The sequence below is a fragment of the Dermacentor albipictus genome, chromosome 5 (genome assembly GCF_038994185.2).
Source record: "Dermacentor albipictus isolate Rhodes 1998 colony chromosome 5, USDA_Dalb.pri_finalv2, whole genome shotgun sequence".
In the NCBI taxonomy this organism is placed as follows: domain Eukaryota; kingdom Metazoa; phylum Arthropoda; class Arachnida; order Ixodida; family Ixodidae; genus Dermacentor; species Dermacentor albipictus.
Window position 1 is genome coordinate 42,856,083 of NC_091825.1, and position 23,570 is coordinate 42,879,652.

The window sequence follows — 23,570 nt, forward strand, 5'->3', positions numbered from 1 at the left end:
GCAGTGATTTCCGACGTGGAGCTTGAAATCAAGCATGCGGACCTCAAGAGTCTTTTGAGGTCATCGGTGCGCATTCTTCAGATTCACCGCTTGGGGGAACTTCCGATGCATCAAGCTAATATTTGCTTCTTCGACATTACCAGCGTCTGTCAAAGTGGGCTACGTGATACACCGAGTACGACCGTTCCGAGGCCTGTTCAGTGCCGGAAATGTCTCAAGGTGGGACACGTGAGCGCTGTTTGTAGAAGCAAAGCCGCCTGCTCGCATTGCGGCAGAGAGCACGATACCACCGAGTGTGAGGCGTCCTCATTTAAACGTCCCAACTGTACTGGCTCTCACGAAGCGATTTCGAAGGAATGCCCGAAGATGAAACAAGAGGTTCATATTCTTCGAAAAATGGCAAGAGTCCAATCTTCACGTAAAGAGGCTGCTCAATCTGTTCATCAAAGTGACCAACGCTCGTGACAGAAGCATCACAAAACCATTTCAGGAGAACTACCTAGGGTGGCACAGGTACCACGACCACCTCTGCCTGTGCGTGCATCGAGGACGGTAACGGCGTCTACTTATATTTCAAGGTCGACGAGAGCACGCGGCAAACATTCACTTCCACCGGCTGATACAGACACGGAATGGCTTTTGCTGCTCTCTAGGTCCACGGCCATGTCAGCAGGCCCTAGTGGTCCTCTGCGCCATGAAGCCAATAATTATAGGGCCAATGAAATCAGTGACACTACGGGCAAGCAAGGAGATGAACGCAATGAGAAGGAGAGTGTACAAAAAATGCTGAAGCACCTGGTAGAGGCAACGCGCGTGATTCTCGGTGGTCTCGAGAATCCGGCCGCTAAAAGTGCCCTACAAGTGCTCGCCGTGCTGGAGCCGCTTATCGCAGCTCTTTATATGCTATAACGATTTTGTTTGGCGCTTGTGCTGTTCACGCAGGGGAGGCCCACACACCGGCTTCGTCCTAGCGCCTTTATTTTCAAGCTCTCCTTTTACATTCTCCTTTTATATGCCTTTAGATAGGGGCACCCAAGCTCAAGCTTCCTCTTAAGATGAAGCTTTAGCTCTGGTGCTCCTATATAAATACATGTAAACGGAGAATTCATTTTTCTCGGCAACCAGTGTACCTAATTTGACGAGGTTTATTGCATTTAAAAGAAAAACTGAAGATATAGTGACTGTTGGTTCTAAATTTTCGGTTCAGATCATCAATGCTTTATTAAAAATTGGAAAAAATCGACAATTTCAGAAAACGAAACTATCAAGTTTACAACTCTGTAACTCAGCAATGAAAAATAGTAACCCCATTCTGTGAACTACATTTAAAGTAAATCTAAAGCGGACAAAATTGACATGTTACACTTGAATCTAAAAAAATTTCTAATATGGAAATATGGCTTTTGCGGAACCCTTGACACAACGTAACCAATTCACGCAAGATATAAAGCGGCATATTGAATTTGTCCGCTTTGAATGATCTAATGGATGCCGTATACAGAACCGCGATATCTGTTTTTGATGCAGAACTATCAATTTATAAACTTCTTGCGCCTATTCTTCTCAAACTTTCAAATTTTTGAAAATCCTTTTCAGAGAATTCGAGCCCTAAATCGAAATTCCGCTACCAACATTCACTAGAATTTAGCTTTCTTTCTCAAATAGAACAAATTTTATTGAAATCGGTTCTGGGGTTATTTCAGAAAAGCGTTTTTGTGTTTTACATGTATTTGAATCGACTGCGTCGGAGTTGGGCCCGAGCTAAAGCTTCTTCTTAAGGCGAAATCGAAAGTCATTTACCATGATTTAGTGACCTCAATTGGACTGTTGCAAATCCGTTAGTTAATGAGTGGACTAGGCCAGTATTTGTATACCATTAGTATTTATCACTCAGTAAGCGGCACAGCATGGAGTCTCGGATGTCTTGTTTGCAAATGGCTGAAGCTGCAAAGAACAGGAAAACTGAACGCTTATTCAGATTGCGGAGTTGCCTTTGAACGTTGTCGAGTAGTTCTCAAAAGCCTTTTCAGAGGCTACTGCAGTGTTCCCAGCGTTCGCCTGAAATGCCTGGGACTCTCTGTCACGTTGAAGTCTACGAAAGCATTTTTATTCACCCTTATGACAGGGAATGTACCATTTCTTTCCTTAAAGCTCATTCACGCCTGAATTTTTTATTGTGTAATATTGGGGTAAATGAATCACTGGGTAAACCGAAATTAGTCAGCCAAGTAAGCGATCGCCGTTATATTGTGTTTATTGGCGTAGCCAAAGGTTTCTGTATCTACTGGCATGGGGTATCGTACTAGGGCTGATGCGGGTGCGCGGAGTTCATCCAATGGGTGCATTGAAGAGCCGCCTTTTTGCGCACGCCCGTTGTCGCAACGGCCACTAGGCACCTCTACCTAGTTGTAGGCGTCCTTGCATACATCCATGTCGTAAACTGAGGCTCCTTCGCCACATATGTCGGCGTACTGCTCCAGACAGCCGGCGGGAATGGAGTTCAACACGGCTTCTGAGACCCAAAGTGTGCATTCTGAAAATAAATGAATAGAAACATGCCAGCAGTGTTTTCGTTCAACTTCGAGGGACTCGAGAACAGCTCGGGCAACAGCATAGAGGGCATCACAAATGGTTGAGTAGGCCACGTGAAATATACGAGTAACAGCCGAATACTCTCGAGTAAGTTATTTCAAGTTGGTTTACTATTAAGAGAGCCTGTGGCACAAACTATGTTTCGCATTATTGAAGCGTCTAGCAAACGCAAAGGCAATTTTTGGTGCTTATGTCATGCCTTCTACAACACTTACCCGTTTGTCGAAAGGTTGCCTGTTTAAAGTTATCGATGATCTCTTTTCTGCTAAATCGGGAGTGCAGTGTTCATCTGTGGCTCGAATCCATTGACTGGGGAAAAGCTCTTCTAATCGCCCTGTCATAATGTACTTTCAGGACTATAGAGAAAAGCAAGCGGTCTGGAGCAATGTATCTAAACTAAAGGGAAAAAAAACATTAGAATCGATAATGACTACTGCGCGGAAACGTTGTGCAAACGAAAGCATCTTTGGCAAAGTGCAAAACTTGAAAAAAAGGCTGGAAGTAACATTTTCTTGGTTTATGACAACTTGAAGATCGATGGGTGGTACGATAAATGGGATGCTGCTCTAAACTCTTGAACATTGATAGAGCGCAACACCAGATCCTTATTTGAAAGCTAACGGCCAGATACGTCCGATGTGCGGTTAGTTTCTTTCAATGCAAGAAGCATTGTGAACAAAAAAGATAAACTGGAAGATTCTTTGCACTCTTTGGATCCGCACGTGTGTGTCATAACTGAAACCTGGCTACACGACCAAATAAGTGACGATGACATAGTCCCACCAGGTTAAGGCCGATCCACACGACGGACCAAATTGCTCTTTTGGACCGCGGTCCGCGCATCACGTTATAGGACGTCACCAGTTCGTGCGTACCGCCGTTGGCCCGCGCAAGACCGCTGCCCTCGCGGTCCAACAAATCGCCGAGGCTTTTCCCGTTTCTGTATTGGCGGCGGACCGCATGCAAACCGCAGCGATTTTGGCTTAGCCAACTAATGTTGTCCAGCAACAGAGTGTCTTCAGCCAAATCCAATATAGTTTTCGGCTCAGCAAAAGCCAGTCAAGCCAGTCGTTTCATGTCCGCCGTTCCGCCTACACGTGCGTGCAGCAGATATATTTCTTAAACACCGTGTCCTCTTGGAGTGACGAGGAAGTTTTTTTCATCTTGTATGCCTCGTTGAGCAGTTCCCGGCTTTGTGGGACTCGAGCCGGAATGATAACAATGATAACACTCTGTCCGAGAGTGTAGCTGGTTGGTCCGCTCTGCCGTCTGCTATGGCGGTCCGCCTTGTGGATGTGCTCTGCGCCGGACCGGACCGCGGCGGGCCGCGACGTCGCATCATGTGACCGATCGGCCCGCGGACTTGGTCCGTCGTGTGGATCGGCCTTTATCAGTTATATCGGCGGGACCGAGGATCTAGAGGGGGTGGTGTTGCTGTGGTTGTTAAATCATTTGTCGATGTTGACGTAGAAAGCCAGATTGCTGAGCATGAAAGCGTTTTTTTGAAAATCAAAGTGAAGGAAACGGCGTTTTATTTGCGTGCAGTTTATCGTGCTCCAGACACTGATGAGAGCTTTTTGAGTAAATTGTATGACCGTTTCTTGTTGTTACGAAATAAGAATGTTATTGTAACGGGTGACTTTAATTTGCCTTTATTAAATTGGAACAATCTGTCTTTTGGATTATCGCACACGAGCGATAGAATCCTTGATGTTATGCTTGCTCTTGGTCTTGACCAAATAGTCTCTGAATGTACTCGCGGAACATCAATTCTTGACTTGCTGTTCATTAGTGAAGGATTTAGACAAGGAACTGTTACAATTGAACCCGGCATATCTGACCATAAGTTAATTTCTTTTTCCTGGAAGGTCGAAAAATCAAAAACACGTGCGCTTGATGTCGCTAAAGTTAAGGAATTTAGTAAAGCTGACGATGTGGCGATTATTGACTATATTGAAGAAAATGTTGGGATTACATGTGATGATGTGGAAAGCTCTTGGCAAAGGTTCGCTAATGTGCTTAGGCATTGCATTAAAAACTACGTTCCAAACAGAAAAATTCTTAAAAAGCGGGAACATCCATGGATTACTCGTGAAATTATACACATTAAGCGTAGACTTAAGAGATATCGTAAGAAGCAGGGGACGTCAACGCCACTGTTTATAGAAATCAAACGTGACCCATTATCAAAGGTGAGCTGCTCCAGGGCTAAATATTTTACACACACATTATCAGAGTTTCTAAAGACTGATCCGCAGAAATTTTGGCAGCATTTGAGTAAACCCAAAGATGCACTTACTAAAATAAATGTTAGGGACAAGATTATCACTGATGCTGCCGAAATAGCTGAGAATTTTAATCAGTATTTCTACGAGGTGTTTTCAGAATTAGATGAATATGAAATAAAAGCAGTGGCTGCACCAGAGGATGGCATTGAAGTAACTCGTGAGGGTGTTCTGGCGATGCTCTTGAAACTGGACACTAAAAAATCCGCGGGACCCGATGGTCTTCCGAATGTATTTTTGAGGCGTTACGCAGAACAAATATCAGGCTGCCTCACAGACATCTTTAAAACTCTCATTAGCAAACGGAAAAATTCCTTCACAATGGAAAATAGCACGGGTGGTTCCCGTATATAAAAAAAAGTGATCGATTGTCTGTTTCAAATTATCGGCCTGTTTCCATAACATCCAGTTGCTGTCAGATGTTGGAGCATATTGTAGCCGGTTACCTGCGAAAGTTCCTGAGCGATCATGATCTTTTGTCGGATAATCAGCACGGGTTTCGGCAGGGGTTATCCACAGTTACTCAGACTGTTTTGTCTGTACATGAATTTGCGCGGGTGCTTGATATGTCCGGGCAAACGGACGTGGTTTTCTTTGATTTTAGCAAGGCCTTCGATAAGGTGCCACATGGCAAACTTCTCTATAAAATGGAATGTATGGGTATACCATTTTTTATTATTCGATGGATTCAAGACTACGTTACAGAAAGACGGCAATATGTGGAAATTAATAAAACCGCTTCTAGTGTTGTTAATGTTCATTCAGGAGTTCCTCAGGGAAGTGTGCTGAGACCTTTGTTGTTTTTAATATATGTAAATGATTTAGTTGCGGTTGTTCCTAAAGATGTCTCTGTTAAGTTGTTTGCAGACGACTGTGTTGTGTTTAAACAAATTTCATCTGAATATGACCACATCTCTGTTCAAAAAGCAGTTTTTGCAATTGAAGAATGGTGTCTGAAATGGGCTATGGAACTTAATAGTGAAAAAACTGTTCTCCTACGTATAACTAGAAAAAAGTCTCCCATTTTGCTTCCTTACTTTCTTCGCGGCAACATGATTTTGGAAGTTGACAAATATAAATATTTAGGCATAACACTCTACAATAAGTTAAAATGGTTGGCCCACATTACTAATATTTCTACATCTGCATTTAGAAAGCTATGGGTTTTACGAAGAAAGCTAGAAACTGCCCCTGCACACATAAAAAAATTGGCTTACGAAACCTGTGTGTGGTCTTTACTTGAATATGCTTCAGCAGTGTGGGACCCATACACACAAAAAAAGATATAATGATCCTTGAAAAAGTCAATAGGAAAGCGGTTAGATTTATATACGGAAAATACAAAAGGGAAGACTCTCCTTCGCAGTTAATGATCTCAAATAACATTTATACACTAGGAACCCGCAGAAAGATTAATAGATTGATATTCTTGAACAATAGTTTAACAGGAAAAAATAAGCTCCAGCTTCCAGAGTGCATTAAGCGTCCTCTAGTGAGAAGGACACGGAGCGTTCATGAGCATTCACTTGCTCCCATCTTCGCCAAAACAAACAGCTTTGGGTACAGTTTTTTCCCTAGAACAGTACAAGATTGGAATTCGTTACCGGCATCTGTTTTTTCCTCAGAAAAATTTTTCTGATGCGTTACATCGTCTACTTACCTAATATGTATGTTTTGTATCCTTGTGCTACTAATATTGTATAATTTCATTCTTTTGGTATCCGTATGCTGCTAATATTGTACAATTTTATTATTTTGGTTTATTCTTTTGATATATGTGTGCTGCTAACATTGCATAAATTTTATTCTCTTGGTTATGTAACAATGCATATTCATTCCTGCTTGGGCCAAGCAATGGCCTGCAGTATTCTGAAATAAAAAAATATAAAAAACTTACGGTCATGTGTATCTGGCCGTACTCTTCCTCCTTTTCAAATAGATAATGAAGCTGAGTAATTCTTTTCGTTGCATAGCGGTAAGCACATGTGTCGCGTAACTGCTAAGCACTTACCACTTTCATTTCGCACTACACAACAGCCTTTTTGCTCTCAGGGTCTTCAGGATTACCATGATGTTTTCGCTTTGGTCCCTGAATTTCAGAAACGTGCCGCGTTTCTCCCTCGTGGCGTCGTTTGTCGAGAGGTTACGCCGGGCAGTCTACGCAACTGTGAATTTTTCATCTCTTCTAGAAGGTTTTACTTATTTTTCGCTGTTGTCGGTTGCTCGCAGGAAGTGCGCATGCTACAGAATCTTCAGAAAAGCATTTCGCCACATTATAAGCATGCCGCGGAAGAAGAAATTGGGTGGTCGCAATCCCGGCCGCGGCGGCCGCGTTTCGTTGCGGGTGATATGCAAAAACACTCTTGTATTCATATTTCGGGGTACGTTAAATGACACCCAGTAGTCAAAATTATTCTAGTGCTCCCATTGCAGTGTGCCTACCAATCAGATTGTCGTTTTAGGGAAAAAAAGGAAAAGCAGAGTTTAATTTCATTTAGAATAAAGTCCGCGCGCGGACGTGATATGTACCAAGCTGCGATGACATGCTGGAAGATAGCGGTGTCTCCTTGACAAGTATATGAACTCGATGAGTTGCCGCCTTATGACGTAAAACTATTCCAATATGTTTTTATTCCAATCTTCTGACGTAAAATTTGCGTAACTGCCGACGCAAGCATCGGGCGGTGACCCGCATGCAGGTTGTCTAAACAGACCAATCAAACGGTCTCCTCCTTTACAGAGGTCGTCGCCCTAGCTGATCGCCTCTGAGCCCCCCCCACGCCTACGGCGGTTCGACCGCTGCTGCTCCTTCCCTCTTCCGCCACTCTTTGCTATCCCTTCCCCCCTGTGCAGCGCGGTTGAGGTGTCCTCATCTGAGAGACAGTTACTGCGCTGCACTTTACCCCAATTTTTTCTTCCACAAATACGAATCTCTATCTCTCTCTCTCTTTTTACAGAGGTCAATTTTGTGTGCTTTAAAAACGAACAACATTGCCTACACTGAGCTGCTTGTCTTGTCTAATTTGCTGATACGAGGCGAGGAGCACGCTAAAGTGGTGAGGGTTTCGATGGGGCCGAAACACTGCACTGAAAATCTATAACCGGATGATAAGGTGGTGCCGGCGTCTGCGATTGGTCCCTTTTCCCTTAATTGGCTTGCGGTGTTTAGTCGAAAATTTCGGCGGCATGGAACGGAACGTTAAGAATGCGGCTAAAACAGATCCCCGACAAAGAAGACTTGGCAGAGCGAAGTCGTAAACGTGCCGAAAGTGCTCGAAAAGGTTACACGGCCACGCAAAAAGATTTATGTTACGCAAAGAAAACCATGCTCTCCGGCAGCTGCGAATAGCCAGTGCCTGAGCGATAGGCGGCAGCCATCTTTTATTTCTTTCGGAACCTGGCAGCCTGCGGCTATTCAGAGAAAAATTCAGTCTCGTTCGGCATATGAACGCATCTTTAATGCCTACACGTCACATTGACGCGGTGAGTTTTCGCGGTTTTGTGACGTCGCGTGAGAGGCGAGTGAAGTGGGCGTAGCCCGAAAACTTTTGACCAATAACGGAGAGCTAAGGATGAAAAGGCGTCGAATCAGAAACAACTATTTTTCTTCAGTTCAGTCGTGCATAATCAGAGCGTACACTTCATATGAGATGGGGAGCTATCGCGGTTTACGTGACGTCGCGTGACTGACACACGAATTGGGGGTGACCCAAAAACGTTTTTGACCAATTGCGGAGGGCTAATTGCAGAATTGGAATAGAAAAAGTTTGGAATAGCTTTACGTTATAGCGCCCCTGGTCCGGCCACAAGGACCATGGAAAGGCATGGCGGCAGTAGACGACAGGGAATACGGCGCGCTTTCATTCGAACTCCTCGGTGGGCTGTCGCTAGGGCCGCTTGCGACAATATGACAAGGTCTATTACCTGCTGGTGAAGGTTACGGCCGGAATTGCAGCGAGATCGTCGCGCAGTCTGAATGTAGACGGACCAACGGTGTGAGACAGAATCTATGTACACAATCAATATACGGCCACGACTGTTTCCATCTGGTGGACGCTTCGTAAAACGTCACCGGCGGCGTTTGCCAAAGTTTTGGCTACATGCTTCGTGACGAATGTTAAGCAAGCCTGAGTCAAATACTATTTACACGAGTATTGCAAGATAAGTATATAATCGCTGTTGCATTAAAATTTGAGCAAGTTCTCATATATTGCTTTCTTCTAAAAACAGATGCTCGTTTTTCTTCCACTGGAATCACGACGACTGTCGCAGTGGTGCTTGTGTATTCAGCGCTCTGGAAGCTGCAGAATATGTGCCAATGAGTGAGAAAGCGGGGCGTAAAGCGCATAAAAACATACAGGCCGGGGCACACACACTTCGCACAGAGGCACGCACCAATGCACATTACTTACGGTCTCCGAAGTGAGGAACTTCTAAGACTGCGCAGTCCTTGTAGTCCGTGTAGAGGAAGTGACCGACTTCAACGGGAGCGCTTTCTGCAAGTTGAAACAAAGTACACTCATGAAGGTTTTTCTCCGCACCACTACATCGGAAGACCTCACGCACCTATGTAATGGATGTGTCCCTACAACAGCCATAGCTGAGATGGCGGAAGCGTGATAGGGCACAAAGTATACTGATTTGATTTAGCCTCGTGTGAATTTCAATACTGCCGATGAACACAGGCAAGCGGGCGTGTGTCCCATTCTGAGCAATGCGGCAAATGTTAAACAAGATAGAATAAACATACCTGCATTTTTATCACAAGCAATAGTGACTCACTGCACTATGCGCGGAGTAGCGGCCTCCATTGCGCCTACCTGTGGTCCTCGCTCAAGTACGGTGTACAAATGACACCTAATAGATGCATGAATGCTATGAGCGTCTCCTTTGAAATGGGGTGGTAGGTTGGGCCACCAAGCTCTTCTCAATATTTTGCCGATGCTATTACGTATCTTGTTTTGCTTTTTTTTTACAGATAAGACCCTCCGTGGTTGCTCAGTGGCTATGGTATTGGGTTGCTGAGCACGAGGTCGCGGGATCGAATCCTGGCCACGGCCGCCGCATTTTGATGGGGGCGAAAACACCCGTTTACTTAGATTTAGGTGCACGTTAAAGAACCCCAGGGGGTCGAAATTTCCGGAGTCCTCCACTACGGCGTGCCTCATAATCAGAAAGTGGTTTTGGCACCTAAAGCCCCATAATTTTTTTTTACAGATAAAAAATAACGAACACAAAACTTTCTGAGCCATTGTTGGAAACGTTGTTTTTTATACGCATCCGTTGTTCGTGATGCCCCTACTTTCTTTGTCACCAAACCTCCAAACACCTTTTACTGATTTCTGAAAGGCACATGTTTCCTCTTCTCCTGCTATTCCGGAACCCATGGGCTTCAAGGAAGCCAGCGGAGCGTAAACCGACAGCAGGGTGGACATGTTCACAAAATAATAAAAACATGTTCCCTTGTTTCCATAGCTTTACCGCAGCAAGCACAGGCTTGTTCTTCCTTGGTGTACCTCGCTTTATAACTATGTATTCTCAGGCATAGTGATCTCGCTTGGAAAAGTGAAGCGCTTCCCTTTGAGTTGTGATAAATGCGCGTAGTTTCTTTGTTGATTTCGCTTTTACCGCTTAACGAAGCCGGTTTCTTTTCCATTGCCGCCACGCAGGAGATTGTCTCCGCCTCTCTGACTTTGCGCTTAACGTTCTCTATTGCCATGTTGCATACTATAGCAGTCGCATACTTGTTGGCTAGCGGTCTAGCTCTTTTACTCAATCGTGTGTCAATACTTTTCCTCTAGAACAAATTATAGCAGAAGTCATCTCACGATGACTATCGATGGTAAAGCGAATAGCAATCCACCAATATAACGACAGACCCTTGACTTCATGCAAACAACCGCATTTCCCAATGTCAGACCTGGCACAACTAGATCTTTCCACATACCCCGGGAAATCTTGTGCCTATTGTATCCCCATAGCGGTGTCTTTCTATACTGCCTGGTTTCTTTTCCTCCTCGCAATTATAGTTTTTTTTTCAGTGTTGCCATTTATCAATTGCCATATTTTATCCAAACACAGATACATGTGTATTTTTTACACGAGGCATTTCTTGGCCCTGTGTTGACAATGCCAGGTCACTGTTCTCATTGAATACTTTAAGATCTGATTTTCTAACGCTAGATGTGAATACTAAATTCTCACGTTCCTGTCCACAGATATAAGCCAGACATTGCATATCACTTTTTGTGAACAAGCAACACAATGTCGTCCGCATAAAACACATGTGGATACTGCTGCTCTACAATTGTGCGCGCCTGTAAGTATGAGAGAATGAGAGATTAAATCCAATATCAATTAATTCTAGCGCCCTCTTCATCCTTACCATGTACATCATAAACAGTGGATGGGATAAAGGACAGCCCTGTCTCAGTTCCTTGTTGATATCAACTTCCTCCTCGCTGCACAGAAACAGTATTCTTTAGGTAAATCTCCCTCAAACCCAGTATACAATCGTTGCCTAAGCCTTCCCCTCCAAGAATATGGCACAAAATGTTGCGGCCTACGCTGTCATACGCTCCGGTAATGTCTAACAAAGCCACTCATAGCGGTCTTCTTTCTTCTTTGAATATTTCAACACAATTAGTAAGACAAAATAAGTTATTCTCCAGGCGCTGCCGATTGCGAAGCCATTCTGAAGCTCTCCCAATCTGCGATTTTGTTGTGCCCATGCTTGCAATTTTAATTTAATCGCCTGCGGCGCTAACCTGTATATTATTGATGTAGTGGTTAACGGTCTATAAGAGTAACTTATATATTTCCCCCTTACCTCCATAAATTAATTCTACTTTGTCGCCAAGTATTAGGGATTCGCCTATCTTGTAGGTTTTCTTCCACTGCTTTTAACAAAGCTTCCTTACTTTTTCGTCCCAGTTCTTTAATCACCCTAACGGGAACCTCTTCTAACACTGTGGTTGTGTGTTGAGAAATTTTCTCTTCAGCTATCTTCCTGTTGAAATTTCTCTGTTACAGCTTAAACACATGCAACCACAACGTATGAAGGACAGGACACAAGCGCTGTGGTTTGTGGCTTGTGGTTGCATGTGTTTTCGCCGTAACAGATTTTATGTCAAGTATGCACCAACTCGTCCAGAAAGAAGTTTTAATTTAAATTTCTCAGCACCAGCTCCTTCTCCATCAGGTTCTCGTTCATGATCTTTTTTTATCTGAGATTCCCCTCCGTCATTGCGTTTAAGTGATCTTTTTTCATTCATTTAATCATCCTTATTCACCCCCATCCCATACCCTTGTATGCCCTGAGGGATTTATCCTTGCATTAAAAAAAGTGATTTGGCTGTTACTTTTAGGATGCAATTTATTGCAGCGTCACCTTTTAGTGTATTTCCCTTTTCGTCTAGGATATGTTGTTGTATTGTCCAAGACTTACTGCCTAGAAGCTAATGTGGTTCTAAAACGTGCTAGCTGATATCTTCTTTTTCTCACGTATTTCTGACAACCAACGGCCATTTTTACCTTTAATCTTGCCTTGGACCAGTATTTGAACCATATATCTTTTCACCCGGTATATATTCCATTTTCAATCTACTTCATCCTGCGGCAACTGCGCTTTGGTTGCCAGCCTATGCTTTCATGATGCTTTCTGTGGTTCATCGATCGCTTCCAGCATCACCTTGTTGCATCAGCTTTTTGGTTTTCTGTACCCCTTCCAACAAATGTGTTGCTTCTTTTCCCTAATTTTTTCTCGTTATTATGCATGGAAGCTCACTATATTGCCACTCTTCGCTTAGTGCTCTGGCAAATTCTTTCTAGATTCTTGCGATTATATTTGCTATTTGTTTAGGGTGCTAGTGGAGACTGGCCATTCTTCGCTACTTTATTTTTAATGTGTTTTATACAGAACCAGCTGTTTATGCATTGAAGCTCAAAAGCAACTGGAACACCAAAGCATTTCGACGGAGATTTTGAAAATTAATATCTGGGAACTAGTAATGTCCAGAAAATTGGTACCAAATGGAGACGCCGTGCGAACTCAGCGGCTCTATTTCGTAGATTGAAATATGTAGCGTAAAGCCATTAAGAAAGATTATTTAGCGTAATTACGTTAATTATTCAATTGAACATTTTGATTTCTCGTAGAAGCAATGGCCGCCTCATCGAGTAATTTATATGAAGGGTTAGAATTGTGCTATCTGCCATAGGGAATTTTTAAAGAATTTGGTGCAGCTAAAAAAAAAACGCCCTTTATTGGCTGACGCGGACAATCTATTCTCGTGCGGCACGTTGCAAACGGAGCGAAGTGTGGTGCGACTGCCTCGCTAATCGGCAGGTAGCGCGTGTCCGGACGTGTGTGACGCATGGACGCGATTCACACCAGCCGCCGCAGACAGACATCCGCTTATGCAGCGCTTTGTTTTCACATATGGTATCGGCGGACCCGCTCGCCTCATGCCGTCGGTGAACAGACGACGGCGCGCTACTCTGGCGCCATCTCGTAACGGTTGCCACCGCGGAGCCCGTGTTGCGCGGCGCTACGCTTTTCTTCTCACACTTGGGCTATACCGTGCCGCTACACTTTGCTCCTCGCACTCTCTTCGCTATCACCGCGTTTAATCTTCCGATGCACTCCGCGTTCGTTCTTTAATCCTTCGCAGTGCTCGTTCGCTCGGTTACGGCGAGGGCCGACGCTGACGCGGAATGCGGGAACGGGTGCTTCATACCTGCGCTCTAAAATCATCTATTTGAATGCACTTGTCTAATGCAGAAGAAAAGTCATGAATCACAGTAATTAGTCCGGTTGTTCACACCATCGAACAAAAAAGTGATGACAAGGAACAAATGATTACTGTATTCTAGAAAGGTCGATATGTCGTTAGGTAGAATAATCTCTAGTAACTTTCAACAAGTGCTTATCAGTGATATAGGCTAGTTACCTCTGCCAAACAACTCATTCGCTGATCTAAAAACCGGCATTATTTCAGCGGTGAGCAAATTTCTTGAAAACAAGCGCTGATTAACAAAGGCAATAAAAGTATGTGTTAAAAGTGCGCTTAATAGCTTTAGAAATTTATCTTGAAGACAGCGGCATTGCTGGACGCTATTGTATTGGAACGCTAACGTTATTGTGTTGAACGTTAGTGCTTAACCGCTAAAACGTCATTCTCCACTTCCGGGGGCATTTTATTTATTTCCTTTTTAAATAAAGAAAGCATCATCGTCATCATCTACCTATCTTTATGTCCACTCCAAGAAGAACGCCTCTCCCCTGCGATCTCCAATTACCCCTGTCGCGCGCCAACCGATTCCAACTAGCACCCGCGAATATCCTAATTTCATCGCCCCACCTACTCTTCTGCCGCCTTCGATTGCGCTTCCGTTCTCTTGGTACCCATTCGGTAACCCTAATGGCCCAACGATTATATAACCTGAGCACTACATGACCTGCTCAGCTTCATTTGTTCTCTTAATGTGAATTAGAATACCGGCCATACTCGTTTACTCTCTGATCCAAACCGCTCTCTTTACGTCTCAAAGTTATGCCTAGCATTCTTCATTCCACCGCTTCTGCGCGGTCCTTCACTTGTTCTCGAGCTTCTTTGTCAGTCTCCAAGTCTCTGGCCCATATGTCAGCACCAGTAAAATGCAATGATTGTGCATCGCCCTTTTCAATGATAATGGTAAGCTTCCAGTCAGGAGCTGACAATGTCGACCGTGTGCGATCCAACCCATTTTTATTCTTCTATGTACTTCATTCTCATGATCAAAATTGCCTGTAAATAAATGACACAGGTAAGCGTACACTCTAAAACAAAATTACACCCTTTGAGTCGTATCTTGTCACACAACAATAAACGTCGTCTATCTTGTTCGCATCTCCTTTCTTTACCGCTGCAAGCCCGGTAGTACCCTGTAATGAACTGCATGCGCGTTATCAGCATGACATAGTATTCCAGACTAGAAAGCCGCGGGCGCGGTGTTTTCAAGAAACGAAACGCAAGCAAGGCAGATGACGATTATTGTTGTGTGGCAGATATACACTCCAAAGGGTGTACCTTTGTCTAAAAGTGTACTCCTTCACAGACTCTAGAGGCTGACTGGCAATCCCGAACTCTTGTTCTCTTGCCCGGCTATTGATCATTGTCTTTGTCTTCTGCATATCTATCTTCAACCCCACTCTTACCCTCTCCCTGTTAAGATCCTCAATCATTTGTTGTAACTCGTCGCCACTGTGTCAACGTGCTGCGGTGGCGTAGAGGTAGAGCATGCGCATCGCGTGCAAGAGGACCGTGTTTCGAATCCCGGTGTCGCGCAATTTTCCACCGGATTAAAAAAAAAATCCGCGTGTTGATAAAATTGTACAAACAGGCATGGAGTGCGGCCTGATCCCGGTGACCAGAACCGGTAACGCACTCCCTCATCAGAGCAGGGTTGGCCACCCTGGTGCAGTATTTGGCCACAACCTCCCATATGAACACAAAAATCAAATCCCGGCCCTCAGTCCCCAGCAGCTGCGAAGCAACTGACCACGGCGGCGGTCAGATCTGCGACGCAGCAGAGGGTGCTAAGAATCACTGGGTCCGGACAGGCCGCCATTGGAATCTGAACCTGGCAACGTTTAACGCTAAAACGTTATCTAGTGAGGCGAGCCTAGCAGTGATATTGGAGGAATTAGAGGGCAGTAAATGGGATATAATAGGGCTCAGTGAAGTCAGCAGGACAAATGAAGCATATACACTGCTAAAAAGCGGGCACGTCCTTTGCTACCGAGTCTTAGCGGAGAGGCGAGAACCAGGAGTCGGATTCCTGATTAATAAGAATATAGCTGGTAACATACAGGAATTCTATAGCATTAACGAGAAGGTGGCAGGTCTTGTTGTGAACCTTAACAAGAGGTACAAATTGAAGGTCGTACAGGTGTACGCCCCTACATCCAGTCATGATGACCAGGAAGTCGAAAGCTTCTATGAAGACGTGGAATCGGCGATGGGTAAGGTCAAAACAAAATACACTGTACTGATGGGCGACTTGAATGCCAAGGTAGGCAAGAAGCAGGCTGGAGACAAGGCAGTGGGGAAATATGGCATAGGCACTAGGAAGAGCAGGGGAGGGTTCTTAGCAGACCTTGCAGAACAGAATAACATGCGGATAATGAATACCTTCTTCCGCAAGCGGGATAGCCGAAAGTGGACGTGGAAAAGCCCGAATGACGAGACTAGAAATGAAATAGACTTTATACTCTGCGCTAACCCTGGCATCATACAAGATGTGGACGTGCTCGGCAAGGTGCGCTGCAGTGACCATAGTATGGTAAGAACTCGAATTAGCCTAGACTTGAGGAGGGAACGGCAGAAACTGGTACATAAGATGCCGATCAATCAGTTAGCGGTAAGAGGGAAAATAGAGGAATTTCAGATCAAGCTACAGAACTGGTATTCGGCTCTAACACAGAAAGAGGACCGTAGTGCTGAAGCAATGAACGACACTCTTTTGGGCATCAATAAGGAGTCCGCAATAAATGTCGGTGGCAACTCCGTTAGACAGGATACCAGTAAGTTAACGCAGGAGACGAAAGATCTGATCAAGAAACGTCAATGTATGAAAGCCCCTCACCCTACAGCTAGAATAGAACAGGCAGAACTTTCCAAGTTAATCAACAAGCGTAAGACAGCTGACAGAAGGAAGTATAATATGGAGAGAATCGAACATGCTCACAGGAACGGAGGAAGCCTAAAAGCAGTGAAGAAGAAACTAGGAATAGGCAAAAATCAGTAGTATGCGTCAAGAGACAAAGCCGGCAATGTCATTACTAATATGGATGAGATCGTTCAAGTGGCTGAGGAGTTCTATAGAGATTTATACAGTACCAGTGGCACCCACGACGATAATGGAAGAGAGAGTAGTATAGAGGAATTTTAAATCGCGCAAGTAACGCCGGGAGAAGTAAAGAAAGCCTTGGGAGCTATGGAAAGGGGGAAGGCAGTTGGGGAGGATCTGGTAACAGCAGATTTGTTGAAGGATGGTGGGTAGATGGTTCTAGAAAAACTGGCCACCCTGTATACGCAATGCCTCATCACTTCGAGCGTACCGGAATCTTGGAAAAACGCTAACATAATCCTAATCCATAAGAAAGGGGACGACAAAGACTTGAAAAATGATAGACCGATCAGCTTACTGTCCGTTGCCTAAAAATTATTTTCTAAGGTAATTGCAAATACAATCAGGAACACATTAGATTTCCGTCAACCAAAGGACCAGGCAGGATCCCGTAAGGGCTACTCAACAATAGACCACATTCACACTATCAATCCGGTGATAGAGAAATGTGCGGAATATAACCAACCCTTATAGATAGCTTTCATTGATTACGAGAAAGCGTTTGATTCAGTCGAAACCTCAGCAGTCATGGAGGCATTGCGGAATCAAGCTGTAGAGGAGCCGTGTGTAAAAATACTGAAAGATATCTTTAGCGGCTCCACAGCTACCGTAGTCCTCCATAAAGAAAGCAACAAAATCGCAATAAAGGAAGGCGTCAGGCAGGGAGACACGATCTCTCCAATGCTATTCACAGTGTGTTTAGAGGAGGTATTCAGACTACTGGATTGGGAAGAAGTGGGGATAAGAGTTAATGGAGAATACCTTAGTAACTTCCGATTCGCTGATGATATTGCCTTGCTTAGTAACTCAGGGGATAAATTGCACTGCATGCTCACTGACCTGGAGAGGCAAAGCAGAAGGGTGGGTCTAAAAATTAATCTGCAGAAAACTAAAGTAATGTTTAACAGTCTCGGAAGAGAACAGCAATTTACAATAGGCAGCGAGGCACTGGAAGTGGTAAGGGAATACAACTACTTAGGCAGGTAGCGACCGCGGATCCGGATCATGAGACGGAAATAATCAGAGGAATAAGAATGGGCTGGGGTGCGTTTGGCAGGCATACTCAGATCATGAACAGCAGGTTGCCATTATCCCTCAAGAGAAAAGTATATAACAGCTGTGTTTTGCCAGTACTCACGTACGGGGCCGAAAGCTGGAGGCTTACTTAAAGGGTTCTACTTAAATTGATGACGACGCAACGAGCTATGGAAAGAAGAATGATAGGTGTAACGTCAAGGGATAAGAAAAGAGCAGATTGGGTGAGGGAACAAACACGAGTTAATGATATATTAGTTGAAATCAAGAAAAAGAAATGGCGGCATGGGCAGGACATGTAATGAAGAGGGAAGATAATTGATAATCATTAAGGGTTACGGACTGGATTACAAGGGAAGGGAAGTGTAGCAGAGGGCGGTAGAAAGTTAGGTGGGCGTATGAGATTAAGAAATTCGCACGGACAACGTGGCCGCAATTGGTACATGACTGCGGTAGTTGGAGAAGTATGGAAGATGCCTTTGCCCTGCAGTGGGAGTAAGCAGACTGATAATGATAATGATGTCCCCACTGTTGCTGAACAGAACAATGCTTCTGAAAACCAAAGGTTGCTGAGATATTCGTCATTGATCCTAACTCCTGAGCCTTCCCAGTTTAGTAGCTTGAATACTTCTTCCAGGCATGTACTGAATAACATGGGAGAGATTGTGTCTCCTTGTGTGACGCTTTTCTTTATAGGTATCTTTCTACCTTTATTGTGGAGAAGTATGGTAACTGTGGAGTCTGTAGATAGTTTCCAAGATTTTTACGTAAGCGTCCTGTGGTCTTTGATTACCTAACGCCTGCATGACTGCTGGTATTTCTGCTGAATCAACTGCATTTTTGTTGTCTATAAAAGCCTTATAGGGAGGCTGATTGTACTCTAGATTCCTAGATTACCTGATTAATGACATGGATGTGATCCATTGTAGAGCATCCCTTCCTAAGGCTGGTCTGTTCTCTTGGTTGACTGAAGTACAGTATTGCCTTTATTCAATTAGAAGTTATCTTGGTGAATATTTTATACAATACTGGAAGTAAATTTATGGGCCTATAATTTTTCAATCCTTTAACTTCTCCTTTTTTGTGGATTAGTATAATGTTGGCGTTTTTCCAGTTCTCTGGGACCTTTGAAGTAGTGAGAGAGTTCGTATATAGGGCCGCCAGCTATTCAAGCATTATAGCCCCACCATCTTTGATTAAATCTGCTGGTATTCAATAAATCTTTATTTCACATTCATTCATTTACAAAACAAATGAACGCTGGGACAAGAACTGAAAGCTGCTTTTTTGCAGCTTGACAAGGTTCTTGCCCGTATTCATGACAACGGGGACACAAGAAAATATTGTCTGTACACTTAAGTGTGTGCAATGTACAAATGTATAAGTAAAAACGTGTATGGTGAAATGTACAATCAGTAATACAAAGCAGTGTGTTAATCAGTACAAATGGCATATATGAATATACAGCATTATGTACAATCAGTGATACAAAGCAGTGTGGTTAGTCAGTACAAATGACATATACGAACATAAAGCCTATAACAGAAATACATAATTATTTTCAAATGCTGAAAAATTTATCATAAAATGTTCTTTAACATACAACAACATAGATATCAAATGAAGGTTTGCATAAATGTCTTGCAGTCCTTTATGCGAAAATGGCATCAAACCGTAAAACCATTTAATTGAAGGAAGTAAGTATTGACTTCCCCTAGCCAAAGGAACGTTTAAAATTAATTACTCAGTTTTAATTAGGAAGTCTCGTATGGTATTCCTAGTAATGCCAGTTATCTGGACACCGTTTTGATGAAGTTTATTTAATAAGGATGCGACGCGACTGGATTAACGATTTCATCCATAGTTTGTACGGGGGAGTAGTAGCTGCCATCTCTTTCTTTCCCTAATGTTATAGGATATATCTGATGGTTCTGTTAGGTTGCACAACCCCAAGAACGCTTCATTGTTATACTTAAAGTACCTCTGGTATCTTAGGGCAAAGTTAACGTCATGTAAACTTGCTAGACAAATAATAATAAGCTTCCATTTTGTCCTGCTGCTTTTCTCCGTTTCATGTCTTTTTAGGCCTTGGTAACTTCATCGGTAGTTATAGAAGGAGCCTCTGTAACTTGTTCGTTATTTCTTCCAATGAAGGTATTGTGGCTGCTCTGGGTACTGTAAAGGTTAGTATAGAATTCTTCGGCTGCTTTTAGTATATCTTCGAAATTGCTGATGTTATGAGTGTTAATCGATATTCTTCTTCCTACAGTTGTTACAAGTTACCTATATCTTCAAAGTGCCATCAGTTTGATTCAGATTGGCCCAGCACGTAGTTGTCTCATGAGAGCATTGAATTTTGAATGCATTTGTATAGGGCAATTAGACTTGACCTCGCGATAACCTTTCCTCTTAGCCGTACAAGCGAAGCCGGCACTTTCCTACGCGCCACAAAGTGTCTGGAGTGAAGCAAAAAAATGCTTCGTATTAATGAAATTGCAACACAACGTCCCCATGCCCTCGTCCTTCATACATGCACGAATAACAGATGTAGCATTAACGTAAGAACGCCTAAAGCAATGAGTCAGATGTTTTAGCCAGAACTTTACGGGAAACAATTTTTCGTCTACTTGACTGAATATTTTTTTCAAGAATGCACAAATTCATTGCTAAGGTAATACCTGCGGTTTGCGCTGTCTGATTTTCGCCAAACCATCGAACACACGAAATGAAGTGCAAGGCTCCCCTTGTCGATATACATATTAAACTTTAATTGGTTATTTTAATACGATCGGTTCCTTTTATTTCAGAGCGCAGCTCTTATGCACCCGTTAAGGCATCCAGCCAGAGCATCTACCGATGTCCTATATGGAGGCAAAGCGCTGCATGAGCTCACGTCCGTCTGTGGCGGCAGCTGTGAATCGCATCCACGCGTCACCTACGCGCTGCCTCTCGCGGTTTCCCGATTAGCGAGGAAATTGTGTCACACTCGTACCACACACGCCGCAGGAGACAGATTGTTCGCGCCTGCTACGCTGCTCACAGCGTTTTCTTTCTAATATAAACCGTATATTTAAGCAGGCTGTCCCAGCTATCTTGCACCAAGATATAAAGAGATGCAAATGCCAAGTAAGTAGAGAGAACCAAGGTAATGCTGTTTGCCGTCGCTTGGAGATACTCAGATTCTATTTTTTTCATTCCGCTTAATTACATATTTAGCCTTAATTAATTAATCAACTTCTAAATATTATAACTAGATGAAAAGTGTCAACGAGAAAGTTGTAGAGCAACATGAAAAACTCCCAATACAGCATTGTGTTGCTCAATACGCGCTACATCAATTTTTTCCCCAGCCAGAAAGAAGCCCCCGAAAACACGCAAAATTGCCGCGCGACTGGCCACTCTAGACACCTTGCATGTATTCGCGGGCTTCTATCACGCTCGGAAAAACACTTTTATGTGGCACATATTGAGCAACAGAAAGCTGTATCGGGAGATGTTTATGTTGGTCTACAGTTTCCTTATTGACACTTTTCATTTAATCATAATATTTCAGTTGAATAATTATTAAGAAAAATTATGTAATTAGGTCGAATAGAATCCCAGTACCGTCAAGCGATGGAAAACAACATTACCTTGAGTTTGTCCAGCTGCGTGGCATCTGCCTATATTTAAATCTTGGTGCATGATTGTTGGGATACCCTTTATAATCATAATACGAGATATTAACATGGAGAATAAAAACACACTTAAAGCTGCGCTCAAATTTCGCAATAGGGAGTACCGTGATTGTCGGTGAATTTTTTCAGCTCTTCTGATATTTCAGCACTGAAGTCTCAAATGTGCGTCCCGCGTGGCTTGTATTGATGACATAGATGTACAATAAAGTTAAGTTTTGAGAAGTATTTCTTAACATGCCATTTGCATTCAGTTAGGAGAGTGAGGTTAACTAATCAAGGATAAAATTAAGGCCGATATCGCCGCTTTCGAGAAGCCGAACTTCTGAACAGCCGTGTCGGTACAACAGTATTGCATCACGAGTTTCATAGCACTCTCGCATGTTTCAGCCTCAGTGAGGAAATATACCCAAAAAATTTAGGTTGAGCCTTTTTCTACTGTTCAGTGCACATTAGTCATTACTTATAGATAAGCTGGTAATTACTGTGGAGGTTGTGCTGCACTGGCGTGGAAGCTCGAAGCCTCTTTCGTTCTTAAGATATTTTCTAGCTCACCAAAATGCCGTTCACCATGTGGCTGGTGTCATTGGCATTCCGATTCAGCTCACCTTAGCAGTGCTTTTTTAGTGTAGCTTTCTTGCTGGGGGTGGCAGAAAGAGTGGCATACGTAAGCTACACCCGTTCAAGTCACTTTCAATCGTTCTTTAATTCCAAAGCCGTAGCCGATCGCTCGCATTCCTGGACAGGACTCAGTGCGGCCTTCCTGATGCTTTGCAGGACACCGAGTCCTGAAGCGTGATATGAGTTTTAGGCCGCAGTTGTGGGGAAATGTTTGATATATGGATCACCCACTTTCAAGTCTTATTCAATGTAGTTTACGCAGCTGTTGTGGCTGTTTTTCGAGCTGTAAACGACCCTTGAAAGTTGTCAATTTCTGTCATTTTCCTCAATCTTCGCAGAACTTCTATAGGCCTAATAGAGGAAGGCTGTACGTCACCAAGTCACCAGAAATTAAACGAAATAGCGGTAGTACACTTCAATCATAATGGTGTAGCCTTTGAGAAATAATAAGGGTACCGCATTTTACATGAACATGGAGTATCCGAGGTTACCTTTTACATCATAATCAAGCGTATCTTGCATGGTTTGTAATATCCCTAAAACATAAAAGTGTGTGGAACGTAGAATGTCCATTTCCTGCTCTGTTGGATGTGATGTATCCACTGGCTTTATTCGTTTTTGGTCTTGTTATTGATGCAGTCTACAAAAAAGTGGTGTTTGTTTTATATTAGCCCTATAATTTGGAAACTGATTCTCCAAGCTTTAGAAAAAAAAATGACTTGGGCCATAGTATCTGTAGAAAAGTTTAGTGCTCTAATAGAAAAAATTGTCGCAGCAGTAAGTGGAATTCATTGCTTCCGCTTTACTGCAACTGAAATGCCATTCACATCGTGTCGACAGTTTAAAATTGTCAGCATTGAGACGCATCACGGGTATTTGAATACGGAGGGCTCGAGCAGATCCTAAGTTGCTTACTCGAGTTCTTTATTCCTTTTCCACACTGCGGCGAATCGGCAGTGCTATTTGCGCCAATATCATTTCTTGTCAGATCTATAATTTAGAGATTTCAATAACGTAATTGCAACGGTGATCTACGGTTTAATGAAAATAGGTCAGCTGTGGTGTTTGTAGTTTGTTATACGGCTAGCTGTTTGCTTTTTACACCCCCTGGTTGCTCTGTTTGTTTACTCAATTATTAAATATGTGCATTATTACGCTATGAAATATGTAAAAAATATTCTTGCTATGCTTACTTGAGCCGACGGTGAACAGCGTGACATCGGGTGTATCTCCTGGCATGTGGTAAAAAGGAACGTGCTTTCTGTAAATAAGAAGAGGTATCGCTATTACCCGGCTGAGCTTGCAAAAAAGTACGAAGGGTTCGATACGCTTACATCTTGTTTAACTTGCACTGCAGTTTTGATACCTTTATTCGTGGCGCCAAAGGAAGCCTGCGCTCCTTGAGGTCCTCACTAATACTATTGTGAGGAGTTTCAATCGACATCTGAAGGTTCACAAATTCTGGGTTATA

General features: G+C 43.4%; 2 protein-coding genes across 2 annotated transcripts in view; one reads left to right on the forward strand and one right to left on the reverse strand.

Moving 5' to 3' along the window:
• The window catches only part of LOC135900500 (uncharacterized), a 223,442-nt gene that overhangs the window by 68,141 nt on the left and 131,731 nt on the right, over nucleotides 1-23,570 (forward strand). The window lies entirely within an intron of this gene.
• The window catches only part of LOC135900541 (uncharacterized), a 47,974-nt gene continuing 26,648 nt past the window's right edge, over nucleotides 2,245-23,570 (reverse strand). Inside the window, exons 3-5 of the mRNA XM_065430019.2 lie at nucleotides 23,293-23,360; nucleotides 9,290-9,373; nucleotides 2,245-2,533 (exon numbers count right to left, since the gene is read on the reverse strand). Of these exons, the coding sequence (XP_065286091.1) occupies nucleotides 2,403-2,533; nucleotides 9,290-9,373; nucleotides 23,293-23,360 (283 nt within the window). The 3' untranslated portion in view covers nucleotides 2,245-2,402. The remainder of the gene's footprint in view (nucleotides 2,534-9,289; nucleotides 9,374-23,292; nucleotides 23,361-23,570) is intronic.